This window comes from Pelmatolapia mariae, linkage group LG6, assembly GCF_036321145.2.
Source record: "Pelmatolapia mariae isolate MD_Pm_ZW linkage group LG6, Pm_UMD_F_2, whole genome shotgun sequence".
Taxonomy (NCBI): domain Eukaryota; kingdom Metazoa; phylum Chordata; class Actinopteri; order Cichliformes; family Cichlidae; genus Pelmatolapia; species Pelmatolapia mariae.
In genome coordinates this window covers 40,251,030-40,263,243 of record NC_086232.1, presented here as the reverse complement: position 1 = coordinate 40,263,243, position 12,214 = coordinate 40,251,030, and the positions used below count along the sequence as shown (strand labels likewise).

General features: G+C 41.7%; 1 protein-coding gene across 1 annotated transcript; it reads right to left on the bottom strand.

The window, feature by feature from the left end:
• Positions 1-221: 221 nt before the first annotated feature.
• On the bottom strand, positions 222-10,993 carry dgke (diacylglycerol kinase, epsilon). Its single transcript, XM_063476938.1, has 11 exons — positions 10,258-10,993; positions 9,632-9,791; positions 9,420-9,539; positions 9,174-9,317; positions 8,926-9,083; positions 7,871-7,919; positions 7,639-7,752; positions 7,415-7,486; positions 6,201-6,328; positions 5,982-6,093; positions 222-4,010 (listed from the first exon to the last, which is right to left on the bottom strand). Exons 1-11 carry the CDS (start codon positions 10,707-10,709, stop codon positions 3,789-3,791), a joined length of 1,731 nt encoding a protein of 576 aa, XP_063333008.1. The 5' UTR covers positions 10,710-10,993; the 3' UTR covers positions 222-3,788.
• Positions 10,994-12,214: the final 1,221 nt, after the last annotated feature.

The following is a 12,214-nucleotide window of genomic DNA, read 5'->3' as shown; positions in this document are numbered from 1 at the left end:
AAAGGTCAGCAAAAAACACAGTGTAAGTGTTGTAGCTGCTGTTTCAAACTGTCTCTTTATCAGTGTTTGCAAAACTGGTGAATGATTAACGAATTCAAACATCATGATGTGTCATGTTTGTTAGTGTGTATGTAGCTGCTGTTGTAATCTTTGACCAGAGATCATAGCTGCTGCTTTTCAGATGTCTATGTAAAAGTGAATAAAGAGACAAACACAGTTGGTTTATATATGAAAATATTTATGGGAATGTCATCAAATTCAAAAGATCGCTTCATTACATTCATTTCAATCAAAATGAGTTTCTCTCACCTGTAGTAGTAGTAACCCATCAAACCCTCGCTACTATTCTTTTTGTAAACAGCTTTGTTTGACATGATTGTTTGATAAAAGCTTTTTTCCCCCCAGATGGCGTTTCTGTGTTTAGCAGAGGACATTTAAGTTTTTCTATTGGAGTCATCTTGTAATAAAAATGTATGTGATTTTTGTGTTTTCTGCAGATGTCTCTCACTCTTTATAATTATTATAATTTTACCCATGTCAAAAAAAAAAATAGCTATATTCAAATATGCAATAACGAAGTAATATCAACAGCATTTTTGTACACACAACACAGTGAAATGTAACAATTGAATTTCAAATGCAAAAGCCGAGCTCTAGTAATCTAATCCCAGTGAGGGACAGCTGCACAGCTTCACTCAATTTGCCTTAGACTCTAAATAAATACTGTTCTGTGTCTTCATAAATAATAAACTATAAGCTATGACTTAGCAGAATTCAAAACACCCATTAATGTCACAGTCATACCTCCCAAACAAGTTCATTAGCCGCGCTAGCATTACAGGGAGTGCAGTTCCTTGAATGACCATTTGAGGCTCTATTCAAACGAGAGTGCCGTGTTCGAGTGTCCAGCTTTACCGCAGAAGTAAACACCTTCACAGCTTGATAGATAAAATGGTATTGCCTCCGTGGAGGGTTTCATAACAACTGTGCAGCGGGTGAATTTTATTAAGGCTCATAGTTTGCTTTGTTAGCGCTGTAACAGGTGGATGTCAACACAGTCTTCTAGACCTCACCTCAGATAATCAGATTAATGCGATGGAAAATGTAGTTACACTGAGCATGTAATCTTTTCACTGCAGTTATCTTACATATAACTTGGCTTGTTGCTACAGTCCATCCAAGAAGGTTGTGCTTCACTTTTTATAACTTAGTTATGTTTTTTAAATTTGTAAATAAATAACTGTAATTTTTTTAAAAGCATGTCATAATAAGGGCTGTTTTTTGCATGTTGCACTCATATTTAATTAATAATTTAATTCAGTTTTATTTATGTAGAACCAAATCTAGATAGCAGTCGCTTCAAAGCAAAGCACTATATATTCAACAGTAAAGATCCTAAAGTGTACAGAGAAAACTTAGTCGACCCCCTATGAGCAGGCACGACAACAGTGGGAAGGAAAAACTCCCTTTTAACAGGAAGAAATCTGCAGCGAGCAGCTAGGTGTATGGGGGGAAAGACAGGACAAAGAACTGCTGTGGAAGAGAGCAAGACAATGATATTAATAATACTAATAATAATTAATGATTAAATGTAACAGTCTTTACACACAGAACTTGGTAATCAAGCTAAAAATGTGGCACTTCACCCTCTCATACAAATATGGTGACTTCTGGCTCAAAATAACCAAAAGGTCAAAATGCTAAAATTTAGGTGACATGACAGTACCAACGTCCATATTTTATACGTTTGGTAAGATTCAGCTAAAGTTACAGAAAAGCTGGTGGAATCAGCAGTCTAATTCACGTTTCATATTATTACATTTTATTTGAAAATATGTGTATCTGATGCAGCCATGACACCCACTGCAGCTGTATTCAGCTCCAAACAAGGATGTTGGCATGTTGTTCCTGCCATGTTAATTATGCTAATTCTCTATAAACAAAAGTATATATAGAATTAGCATCATGCTAACATTTCTGAGGTTGTGGTTGGAGTTTGAAAACTGTAGCTGAGCCGGAGACAGAAATTTAGTTTTACTGTTTTGAGTATCACATCATGATCTGAAGTGCTCTAAATAAACCAAACATTAGGATTCATTGGAGATGACTTTCTCTACAAAACTGTAGTGACTCCTACAAAAATCAGGGTGTTTTCTCTATAAATATACTAGAAGCATGATGCTAGCGTGGCTAAGGACCTAGTGGCTTTAAAACCCTGTCACATTTAAGCAGAATTCAGTGCAACACAGACAGCTCTGGTAAACATGGATGACAAGGTAAAAGTTCAAGCAGGTGTCCTTGAACGACAACATTCGCCAAACAAATAGAGGGCGATGAAACCATGCAGTTTGGTTAACTGCCAGGGAGGTGCATATTTCGAAAGCAGTAGGCATCGCGCGGCAAGACTCGTATCCCTGTTCAGCCTTCGGAGCAGCAGGGCAGCTCCGGGTTCAAAACTCAGCACAAACTAACACGCTACAGACATTCCTGATATGACTCCGAGCAGCAGACCACCTCAAACAGCAAAACACAGAAACACAAAAGTCCTCCTGCACAAATTCTGCTGAGTACAGAATAAACAGGAATTAGTATTTCACCTGAACATTACATGGATACGTACATGCATGTGATGATCCTAATATATATGAAGACCACTCTATTATCCTGTCTACAGAAATGCTGTCTTAAGTGGGCCACCTTGTGGTGACTTTTGGGTTAATGGGAGCATAATCTCAACAGCAGTTATTACAACGATCGGCAGTAACATCAAAGGTCAACATCCTGGGCAGTTTAAGGTACTTATCAGTGTAAATGCCAAAAAGTGCAACACAAAATATGTAAACAGGAGCAAAACAGAGGAAAAACAACGGTTCAAAATGAAGGCAAAATGGACCCACTAAACTACGTCTACTTGGCAGTACTTTCCGAACAAGCCTCAGCAACTCTGGCTATTTCCTGTAGCTCATACAGGAATGTTAACCATAGTTTATACACTTTAACTTAGTATAATTTAACAGTTTGGCAAATGGCAGTGCACTTTAACGTAAACACTGATGTCTGCTGATTGACAACACACTGCGGTTTTATCAGAGTCCATGCCCCATCGAGTCCACACATTTCAAAGCCTGTGTGACTAAAAACCTGCCAGCAGTGTGACGATGAGGATCCTCAAAGACGATAACACATTCGACACATGAGCCACTGGGGCCTGCCAGCAAACGCAGGTCTTTCACTTTTTGTGCTTTTTGTGGAATACAAAATTTGTGGGAAATAAAGCATCAAGCAGACAGCGCAACCTGCTGTTCTCTCAACAAACACAACGTCATCACCTGCTGTTGATTTAAACATGGCTTTTAGGGGTCGGTTAAACCTGGGCAACCTGTTAGAATGGCTCACTGATACCTGCAGGGCAGCACGGAGAATTCAATTGTAAATACAGAGTAATAAATACAGTATCGTCGTCTATAGATTATCTATGGCACGGAGGATCAGTGCAATTAAAGAGCAATCTCTCCAAGGAGAGACTGCCTGAGCTCTGAGTTAAAAGGGGAGTGTGTAGATAAAAGACCGAAGAAACAATTCACGCCAGCTCAGTAACAAACTAATCTTTCTCCGTCTGTGAGCTCTCTGAAAAGATTCTAAATTAAAACGTCTGCTCTAATCATCACGATGTGATTACAAAGACCTCGGAGGAGGAAGACTAATGCAAAGGAGGGAATAATGCAAACTAGGCAGAAATAAGTAACGAGGATAACAAGAGCTTCACGTCACACGATGTTTGTGGCGGGTCACACTCGAGCAAACGCCGGGCCCGGCGCCCTGGGTGAGTCGTGAGGAGTTGGGCTCTCCGTCTCAGAGGCGCTGGTTTCATCGTCATCATCGTCCGTCTGCTCTGCGCTGTGGTACAGCATCAGGGCCTGGGTCTTATGGGTGATGGTGATGGTGCAGGGGCCCTGCGCCCACGGCTCTCCATCCACCTGCATGGGCATCGTGGAGCTCTTCAGAACCAGCTGGAGAAGGAAGAGCAGTGCACAATGAAAAAATGTTAGCTAAATCATACATAGGCCTATAGGTTAGCTTAGGCCAATCATTCACAGTCTTAACAGCGATCTATTACACATACTGGTACAACAGTGGGTGCTCATATTAAACACGACCAAGTTTTTAAAAAGTAATCACTGTTTCAGTTTTATTTCTACTATTGGCTCTGTAGATGACCATATATAGCACACAGGCACACAGCTCCAGATGTACAAACCTTCTGTTTAGGAGAGGCAGCCAATCAGAAGAAAGTTGACTTATAGGGAGACATGTATAAGATAAATAAGACTTATTTTGAACTGTGATTAATGCAAAGCTACTCCAGTAGAATCCAATAATATAAATATGTAACTCAGAAAAGGTTTACTTTATTACCTTTAATAATAACAACTCAACGTGAGACTAAAATCAGTAACTTTTATCTTTGTTCTGGTTTTTTTTGTTGTGGGTTTTTTTCCTTTAACAACTTTATTTCATATTTATTTCAGATCAGATTGGCAACAGTCCAGTTTAAAGCTTTCCTCGCCATTTACAGCCTGTTTTTTAATCAGTATTTATTTTTTATATGAAAGATTTCATATGTATTCTCTTATTTTTATTTTTTTTGTAAGGTATGTGTAAGTGCCAACCTAAAGTACCTTCAGAGCCCACCAGGGGGCTTCAGAGCAAGCTTAGGCAAACACTGGATTCAGCCATTAATAGCAGATATTTAAGCCTCATTTCTAATTCTTCTGATTGAAGCCTGTGAGAGCAAACAAAACGAGAAAAAAAATGTTACTGATATACATTATGTTTCTTCTCATCTATAACTCTGTTCCTCCATTACCTACACCCTCAGTTAGCAGCAATGCTTTTAGTATATATTTAGTTAAACATTTGAGGTATTCAAATACCAGTAAAATGAGCTTGTTGTTGTGGGTACACTCTGGAAGCAAAGTCAAATCCACCTGCAGGTGCGCCTTTACAGTTTTTACAATATGATGTTTGAAAGTAGCTGCTGTAATCTTAAGCGGGCGTGTAAAATCTGTGCAGTGTTGGAGCCATTTATTCTTTTTTTCCTTTTTTAAAAATGTGTTCTTGGCTTACTTTATATCTTGGGTTATTTACATGGTTTATTTTTAGGTTAATAATTGCTTATTTTTTTTGTTTTGAATCTTTGTAAGTCAACCAGGAAGAACTGTAAGGCCATTTTCTGTAAGTAAAGGGACTGGTATAGGACCAGCATGCACTGAGGTGGGCCTATTCTTTTTTACCAGAGCTGGAGAAGCAGCAGGAAACAACAAGAAATGGATCTTTGTTTGTTGCTTGCCAAACTGGATAACTTTCAAGTTTTGAACATCGGACTTTTTTTGCCTGCGTACAAAATATCACCACAGTTACAATATTTATGTAGTTAAATATGTGAGGTATTCAAATACCAGTAAAATGAGTTTGTTGTTGTGGGTACGCTCTGGCAGCAAAGGCAAATCCACACGCAGGTGTGTGCATTTATAGTTTTTACAAAATGATATTTGAAAGTAGCTGCTGTAATCTTAAGGCTTTACACACCAGGCGTGTAAAATCTGTGCAAATATTTCCCGTGTTACAAAAAATGCACAAGATAAAATTATTCTCAACTCACTCCCTGATATCATGAAATATGTTCATAAGCATGCATCAGGATATCTATTCTGCAAAAAAGCATTGCTTTTTCACTACACGCTTGGTGTGTGATGGCCTTAATTAACAGTGAATTTTTTAATGAACGCTCTTTATGTCACAATGTAAAAGGAGAATGAATGAAGGTGAAAGCAATCGAGGGTAAATGGACACATGCAGGAGCTCAGTAACAAAAGCCTAATCAGATTAGTCACAATTAGACTGGATTGAGGTGAATGGCAGTGAAAAGTAATTACTGTCGTTCTGCGTGGCCAGTAAATGAGGTAAACAGGAAGCCTTACTCTGACAGTGTGAGCCTGTCCCAGCCGTACAGGGTTGGCCAGCTTGACCTGGATCTGCGCACAGTGGAAGGAGCCAAACACACCCACCACCTCCAACAGGCCATCATCCAGCCTGCAGAGACAGGAAATAGCATGTTTACTTTCCATAGTAACCTGAAGCAGTCGGTGCCAGATGGACAGTTTATATTTTCCTGACCAATATGCTCTTAAATGACCTACCGGGTAGGGGGGCACGGTTCATCTCCCATACCCTCCCACAGCCTGCAGCCTCCGCCCCAGTAGCCGATGTTACAGACTATGATGCCCTCCAAACTGGGAAGCTCCACCCTTTCCCCATCCAGTTCCAGCTGTGGCAGGAACACATGCAAACACACTTGAATGTTTCACGTATCTTTATGTGTTATAAAAACATTTTTTAATAAGGATCTCTCTTAAAATGTCTTATATTAAACAGCTGTAACTACGATACACACTGATCAAGACATTTGTCATCAAAATCACCTCAAAATGGGCAAATATGTCTGAAAACGTTGATCGAAACATAGAAAACATCAACTGGGTAAGAAAAATAAGACAGTGCAGACTATAAAATATCAAATTTGTTTTTACACATTAAATAAATAAATAAATTAGCTTAGCATTAATATTGGCAGCACTGGAAACAAGGCTCTTACTAAAGTTAAAATAAACATCTTCAGCACCTGCAAAGCTGAGTAATTAATACTTCTTGATTACTAAATATTGAAACCTATAATTGAAAAGCTGTCAGGTTGTTTTTTTAACCTTTGCATTTCCATTAAAGTGTAATCAAGGAAAGTGTGAATTTTTATTAAAGCTTGGCTACATAACAGCACCAAAAAAATCTAAACACCCATTCAGCATACTGTACGGGATCTGATAAAGAACTGGATTCCTGCACAGCGTCTTTGGGCTCTGCGACAGGAGACTGACCAATCGCAAGTGAGCAGAGGACTCTCACCTGTGACAGAAGGATTCAAATCCTGTGTGAAGATAATTATTTCTAAAGTAAATTCACATTTTTGTATTTTGGAGCAGTGTACTTTCTTTTCATGTCTCATCAGAAGCTTTTGGACCGACTTGGCAACACTGGGAACAGTAGGCTTATATACATACGCTGTTTACAGTAAAAAAAAACACTGAAAAGTTTAAAAGATAGTCTTAATTTTTTTGGACTGCAGTTTCTGTGGGTAATACATTTTCTGTGTCTGGACCTTTCAAGAGATTTGCTGCACAATATAATGAATAACTGATGAGACACTGGTTTCTCTGCCCCCTGCTGAAGTCACAGGACAACCAATTCACATTTATAGAGAAAGCTTGATATGGAAGTGACTTACAGTGACTCTGATTCTCTTTATGAGCTTAAAACAAAATTTGCATAATGCTTCATCACGTGCACAAGTCCACCGTACCTCGATCCTCTTATCCAGATCTTTACATTCCTGCACTAAACAATCTCTGGTGCCATACAGGAAGTACACAGCCTGCAGGAAGAGGAAAGTACTCATTAGTACAAAAAGAAAGTGCATCTTTATGTCTCTACAAAAAAACCAACAAAAATAACAAAGACAGTTACAGGATGCTTTTGCATTCATATTTAAACCCTGAACCTGCTTTGTTTATTCAAATTATGGACCTTGTTGATGATGCGGCTGGAGAAGAAGGAGGGCGTTTTCTCACGGTGTGCATGGAAACTGAGCGCCATCAGAGCGTCGGGCCCCACAGAGAAGTAGTTGTTCATGGACAGAACCTGAGGAGGAAATCCAGCGTCTGCTTTATAATACAGCTGAGTGCTTCCACGGGTCAGGCATTAACATGTCACGAAAGACATTGGTGTTCATCAACCAGCGCAGACAGAAAAAACTCACCTTTGGTTTACGAAAGTAGACGCCTTTTGATGCTACCTGGACTTTCCATCTGAAAATAATCATGAAGGTGGTTAGCGGAATGAAAACAAACACAAACGGGTCAAAACTTTGGATTTCAGGAATCGAAGTTTTATTTCTATTTGGACTATTTATATTTCCTCACGTCTCGATACTTATGCTGACTGTATAACATTACATGAGCCTCTACACAGCTCTAATTTTTTAAGCATAAATGATCAAACATAAATGTCGTTTTCATTTGTAATTCACATGCTTTTGAAAGTGCAGCTTGTGACATCAGATCACAAGTGGAAAGCATTAAATCCAGTGTAAACAACCATGAGGACACAATGTGACCCAGCCACTCAAACCACTTCGAGGTCAAGTGAGACGCATTTGACCACATCTGATTTGCAGTGTAAATGACTATGCGCCCACACCACTGACTGAACATGAGCTACAGCCACCTGATGATGACCCTATGGAAGGCCCTAAGCTGAAACACGTTATCCAGTAAAGTTTTTTCATATTCAGCAACTGTTGCTGGAGTTCTGACCTTTTCGTACTTTACCCTCTCACCCAAGTACCTCTGGAAGGAGGCTAAATTGTGCCAGAAACCGAGGTTTAAGTTTTCTACGAGAATAACAAACGCTGTACCCCTTGATTTATGACCTTAGTAAATACTTTCCTGATGAGTTCATGGTTATGGTTAAAGGTATGGATCCTATTCAACTCAAAAAGGACCATAAAGTAGGGTACATCTTAGGGGTTAGCTAGTGGATGATCATGATGTTGAGGATCAACAATGGTCAAAGTGACTCACCAATTAATTTCCTAATATAGAAAGAAAATCTAAACACTAGCAGTCAACTAGAAGACACATCTGACCGCTTTTGTATAGATATAGTCGCCAAAGACACAGGACACGGGGTGTTTTAATTCCCCAAATACCTAAGAGACTACAGTTTTAAAAAGACTAGTGAAACTGATCAGTCTGTTCAGGAGTTTCAGACTGACCCTGAGGAGTACCTGTCATCAGTATCAACACCGCTCACCTGTCCATTTTCACCACTTCAGCATCAAGGATGTTACGGAGAACCTGCTCCACGGGGATCTCTCCAGCATAGCCAGCTCCCCAGCCTAAAGTGTTAGAGAGGTCATTTCCTGTCCCCAGAGGCAGGATGGTCACCCTGGGGATGAACTGGTCCTGGCCCTGACAAAAGAAAGTAGAAAAGTGTCAAAGCGAAGAAGTAATGTGTAAAAGAAAGATCACTCTTTTTTCTTGAGCGCAGAGACGTCTCACCTTTAGCTTCATAGCATCGATGGCATCGAGCACCCATCCCACTGTGCCGTCACCTCCACACACCAGCACCTGGACGCTGCCGGGGGGAAGGAGGGTGCACAGCTGGAGGGCTTTGGAAGGAGTCAGCTGAGATAAGTCAAACACCTGGAGGTGAAGCAGAAAACAAGATTAGTTCCAGGATCTGAAAAAGAGCAATGACAAAGTTTGCTCTCACTGAGACAATGGATGGAGAAGCTGCAAACTGACCTGCACTGGGTTGAGGAGGGTTCGAAACTCCCCCAGCAGCACCTCCCCCATGTTGTTCCCACTACGCGTGTTAGCCAAGACCAACACTGGAGTCCAGCCGCCGCCACAGGAAGAGCCAAGCTACAAGATACAAGCAGAAAACGCATTTTTAAAACATCTCCGGAGCACCTGACGTAGGAGCACCATGACAAGGCCAGTCGTGACTTCAACACCTTGCTGTACTCGTCGGGGTGCCTGCGGCGCAGCTTGTTGACACGGTAGAGGTAGTGAGGGGGGATGATGAGGTTGTGGAACTCGCCCAAGTCGCACACGTCTCCATCCGTCAAGCTCTCCATGCAGTCATCGTGCACTGTGGTCTGGCACCACACACACCTGAAGGAGGAGCAGGGGGAGCGAAACTATAAGAAAGGTGATGAAGCACATACAAAGAAATCCTGCCAATGAAAGGAAGACCCTGAACTGCTCACAAAGCGGGGTATGAGTGTCATACTGAGGTGGGGTCTTTTAAGATTGAAATTTGTTATGTTGAACAGCAGCAGGAGCCCATTAGAAGTGGTTCCGTTATTACATGTAAACCCTAAAGTTATGTTGAGTCGTGAGAAAACCCAGATTTAAAATTCTAAAGAAGAATATATCGATGTGATTAAAAACCAATCTACAAATATAAAAAAGACTAAATAACCACAGTAAAGAGTGAGGTCTTTTATCATCCAGCTCTAACTCAGGAAACTTGATCATTTTTCTTTTAACTCGTGGGTGTAAAAAGAGGCTTTTGATTGCAGAAACACGGCTGCACATCTGTTGCATCCCTTCAGCGGTTCTCGTCCAGCTACGCTACCTGAAGTCGCAGAGCTTCGGCTGGGTCCCACACTGCTGCTTGCATACGGCACAGTAACTGGCCAGAGGCACATTTCCGCGGACCCAGCGATGCTCCATGGCTCCTTCGGGGCTGGAGGGGGCCATGATCTCCTTGCAGGGCAGGCTGCGGTCGGCCCGGCGCAGGCACTGCTCGTCGGCGCACACGCCGCAGCAGTCGCAGAAAGCGCCTTGCAGGATGTGCTGGGAGCACACGCAGCAGTAGGTGGGCTTGTTGAACAGGTCGGTGTAGTGCCAGCCGTGCTTGCTCTTGCGAAAGAAATCCTTCATGTGCGATTTCCTCTTGGAGCGTTGTGCGCTGCACCACAGCGTGATGATGACCGGAACCACGACGGCCACGGAGGTCCAGAACAGCAGCGTCCACTCCTCCCGGGAGCCGCAGTCGTCCTGCGCCTCGTCCCCTTCTCCGCACATCGCTGCGGGACCGTGGCGAGACGCTAACGAGCGGAAATCAGTAGAAGGCAGATAAACGGTACCTAAAGGAGACCGGACACGCTCCACAGCTCCACGCGACGCTCATGATCACAAACACTAGCCGGAAGCTGGTTCTGAATCCAGCTAAAATATATTTTCATGTATAGGAAGGTGTAAACAAGAGGACAGAGATATGACGTTAAAACCACGAGCCACCTCCTGATAGAGCATCAGCAGAGAGTTTTCACATGACAAGATGATCAACCCACGGAGGAAAAAACGTCATGACTTACATACTGCTGGGTAATTTCAGTACTAATGATACAGCAAACTAAACGCTTATAATAGATGGCACGAAGCACAATATAGGCCTACAATATTTGTAAAATGTTTAAAGTTTTATATTATAGAAGTATATATCATATTTAAGGAAGTAGGATGGTTTTCGTGGTTAGCACTGTTGCAAGAAGGTGCTGGGTCTGAATCCAGCATCTCTGTGTGGAGTTCTCCCCGTGTCTGTGTGGGTTCTCTCCGGCTTCCTTCCACTGTCCAAAGACATACAGTTAGTGGGGTTAGGTTCACTGGTGGTTCTAAAATTGGTCGTGGGTGTGAAGGTGAGTGTTAGTGGTTGTCTGTCTCTCTGTGTTTGCCCTGTGAGGCTGATGACCTGTCCACTCAATAAATGTATTATGTCTCATTTCACCACTGGCCATCCTCATGCTCTTAGTCAGCTGTGTTTGGCATTATAAGGTTAACAGTACTGTAACAGGAACTGGGATCCCTGAGGGGTGAGACTATTTTCTGTTTCCGTTAGAATGTGAGCGAACACGGAAGTAACTGAAAGTCGACATCTCACAATTTAAATTTCATCTCTGATTCAGCTGCCCCGGCTTGCTAGCAGCTGGTTATCAGCACGCATGCGCCTTGGGAGCGCAAAGCGCATTAGATAATCGCGTCGAGAGAACAGAAAGCTCTCCGGGTCCCGGGAATTAATCAGAGCAGTGACATTATGAGGCCGTAATAAGTCCACGTGGTTATTAGGACACGTGCATTAAGTTAAACGTGTAAAGGGAGTCGCGAGGAAATGGTAACAATGACGCACAATGACGTATTCCATCGAACGTCACCGGAGGCACTCCTTACAGCAGCTAAATAAATAATAAGGGTTAAATTAGGATGACCAGACTTCAGCAAACTAAATGTAGGCAGGGGAGAGAGTGTGTGGGACACTTTACCCGTGATGCTCAGAGATATTTGAAACTAACACAAAAGTTGGATTTTGGGGACAGAATTGATTTATTTTTCTCTCAGAATAACGTTTAAGATAGTTTATAACTGTATTTTAGCTGCTGGTTTATTGAGTTTCGTTAGTTTGTATGCTACGGGTGCACCCGTGAAACTCAAATAACTGATTTAACAAAAAAAGAAAAGAAAATAGGAAACCCTGATCCATAATTCTGCGAGAATCACATTCAATCGGCGCAATCCAGTTTCTGGAGATTTCC